Raw genomic sequence first — 2,500 nt, forward strand, 5'->3', positions numbered from 1 at the left:
GCAATCGATGTTTTCTCGAACAGCTTTGATAGCACATGCGACGGGTTCATGGCCGGGTTGCGGTCCTTCTTGATCACCTCGTAGGTTTGCATCTAGTGTAGTCGGAAAGGAGGGTGCACATCATGAAACTGAACACGTAAACGCAATAGTACAACCAAACCGCTAGGGCCTTGGATGGTTTGCCTACCCCCGTATACTGAAGCCCGGCGAGTGCGATAAAGAATTTAACCGAATCCAGCGACTCGATGCCAACGTATAGCTTCAGCGCATCGCTGAGCAAGGAGTCGAACGAACTGTCCGAGGCCAAGGCATGCGGGCCGAGCAGCTTTAGTGGCAGCGTGGCGAACTGCACCAGCTGTTCCGCCGAGAAGACCTTCGTGATTGCTGCCTCAACGTCCACGTCCTGGTTCTCGAAATCGTCCATCAGGCTCGTTGTCATGTAGATGAGGCTTTCGGCAGCATAGATAGTGCAAGCCATCCGTGCCAGCTGCTCACGAACCACCTCAATATCTCTGCAGGAAAATAGAAGAAAGTGAATTGCAGCGTTACAAATTGTGCTGATTGAGCTGTACGATCGGTGGGACCAACGATTACTTTATGTTTCCGCTCGTTGTTTGCGTGTTAATGCAGAAACTGGTTAGCGCGTTCAAGATCCGCCTCAGCAGCGTCACCTGCACCACACTGGACTGGACACGGACGGACGAGAGGAATTGTGTTAAGACCTGCGTGCCTCCGCTCTCCGAGCCGATGACATGGTCTTCTGATACCTCCACCTGCCTGAAATGCACGGTCACGAGCTCGATGCCCTGCAGCCCGATCTGCACGTCCGAGATCTCAACGCCAGGTGTACGTGTATCAACCAAAAAGGTAGCCATTGCATTGTCCACAGCATTCATCTTCTCGACGGTCTTGGTGGATGCGACCACCGCCAGCAAGTGCGGCGTAGCTCCGTGGCGGATCAGCACTTTCGAGCCATTGAGCAACCACTTTCGGCTGGCAAAATCCCGCTCGGCTACCGTGCTGAACATGCTGTCGCGAGAGCAGACAGTTTCGAATAGTGCAGCAGCCGCAACCAGCTCTCCACTACACAGCTGCCGCAGTAACGTGTCCTTAATAGTATCACTGCAGTGGCGTGTAATCAGCTGTACAATCGCATTGTGCTCCAGCGCCAACAATGCTTTACCGTGATCGTCCGCCACCAGCTCGCTTACGTAGGCGTACTCGGTTTCTGTGAACTGCCGGCCACCGTGCGCCAGTGGGCCCTGTAGACCAAACAAACCGATGGAACTGGCGCCTGGTTTTGCCTCATCTGTTGCGAGCATCTCACTGATTGTGGCACGGTCTTTCTCCAGACGGGCTTGTTCTTCCCGATCTAACGATTCGGGAAACGTAAGCAGCTCCTGGTCGACCACACCGAGAAACAGCGACTTCACGAACGGCTTCCGCTGGGCGCTACGCTGGTGGACCGGCTTCGACAAGACTGTTACATCGTCAGGAACCGAGTCCGTCGCCGCCGTCTGCTGCTGCTGCTGGCGGGAATGTTGTTGTGAGGGAACGGTCGAGTAGCAACATCGTCGTACGATGCCTAACCGGTTGACTAAGCGCCGTCCGATCGGATTGCACACGCTCTGCAGCATCCTTTCTGTTTTGCTGTTCAGTCGGCACCAAACACCGAAGCGAACAGCTGTAGATGTGGTTATCTGCAGTAATAAAAACAGACAGAATCTTCACAATCTTATACAATGGCTTACGGGATTTTCAACAACTCTTCCACCTGCCGGTCTTAAATAACACAGCGCTCGTGTTGGAAACCAAGGTACTTTAAAAAGACAGGTAGCATCTTAACCGCTTTGACAGGTCACCATTTTGAATTTGTTTGACATTCATAGGAGGGCGCTTTTATAAACAAAACCACGTGAGTTTCAAGAAGAAGAAGAAGAAGATATGGGCAAGTTTGGTGGTTTTATCAAGGAAAGTACCTGATTTCACTCTTTTTCGAATGTTTAAATGATTCATCTCTCTATTTAAGATCATTCGAGCGACCGAGTTGTGTTTTACAGCGAGTGAGCACGGTCCAGGAACGCTAGCAAGCTCTTGTTCTAGGGCGGGTGGCAAGACCTACGGACCGATACCATATTGAAACACTAGGAAGAATTTTGAGAATATTTGCATAAACTTTAACTTTCGTACCACTTTTCGTGAATTTTAACTGTCGTAATACCACAGAAAAGCGAAAACAGCTCCGAAAAGAGCGTTCCCGAAGTAAACATCCCACCATCCCGTGAATGTCAAACTCTGAATTTTTTTCTAAAATAAAATCGGGGATTTGTTCTGGATAAAGCTACCTGTCTTTTTAAAGTACCTTGGTTCAAGGTACTTTAAAAAGACAGGTAGCTTCTTAACCGCTTTGACAGGTCACCATTTTGAATTTGTTTGACATTCATAGCAGGGCGCTTTTATCAACAAAACCACGTGAGTTTCAAGAAGAAGAAGAAGAAGA

General features: G+C 49.7%; 1 protein-coding gene across 1 annotated transcript in view; it reads right to left on the bottom strand.

Moving 5' to 3' along the window:
* The window catches only part of LOC125953958 (complex I assembly factor ACAD9, mitochondrial), a 2,793-nt gene extending 980 nt beyond the window's left edge, over window positions 1-1,813 (bottom strand). Inside the window, exons 1-4 of the mRNA XM_049683899.1 lie at window positions 1,775-1,813; window positions 595-1,700; window positions 188-512; window positions 1-92 (exon numbers count right to left, since the gene is read on the bottom strand). The exon at window positions 1-92 is cut by the window's left edge and continues 980 nt beyond it. Coding sequence (XP_049539856.1) covers window positions 1-92; window positions 188-512; window positions 595-1,637 — 1,460 coding nt within the window. The 5' untranslated portion in view covers window positions 1,638-1,700; window positions 1,775-1,813. The remainder of the gene's footprint in view (window positions 93-187; window positions 513-594; window positions 1,701-1,774) is intronic.
* Window positions 1,814-2,500: the final 687 nt, after the last annotated feature.

Source organism: Anopheles darlingi, chromosome X (genome assembly GCF_943734745.1).
Source record: "Anopheles darlingi chromosome X, idAnoDarlMG_H_01, whole genome shotgun sequence".
NCBI classification, from domain to species: Eukaryota; Metazoa; Arthropoda; class Insecta; order Diptera; family Culicidae; genus Anopheles; species Anopheles darlingi.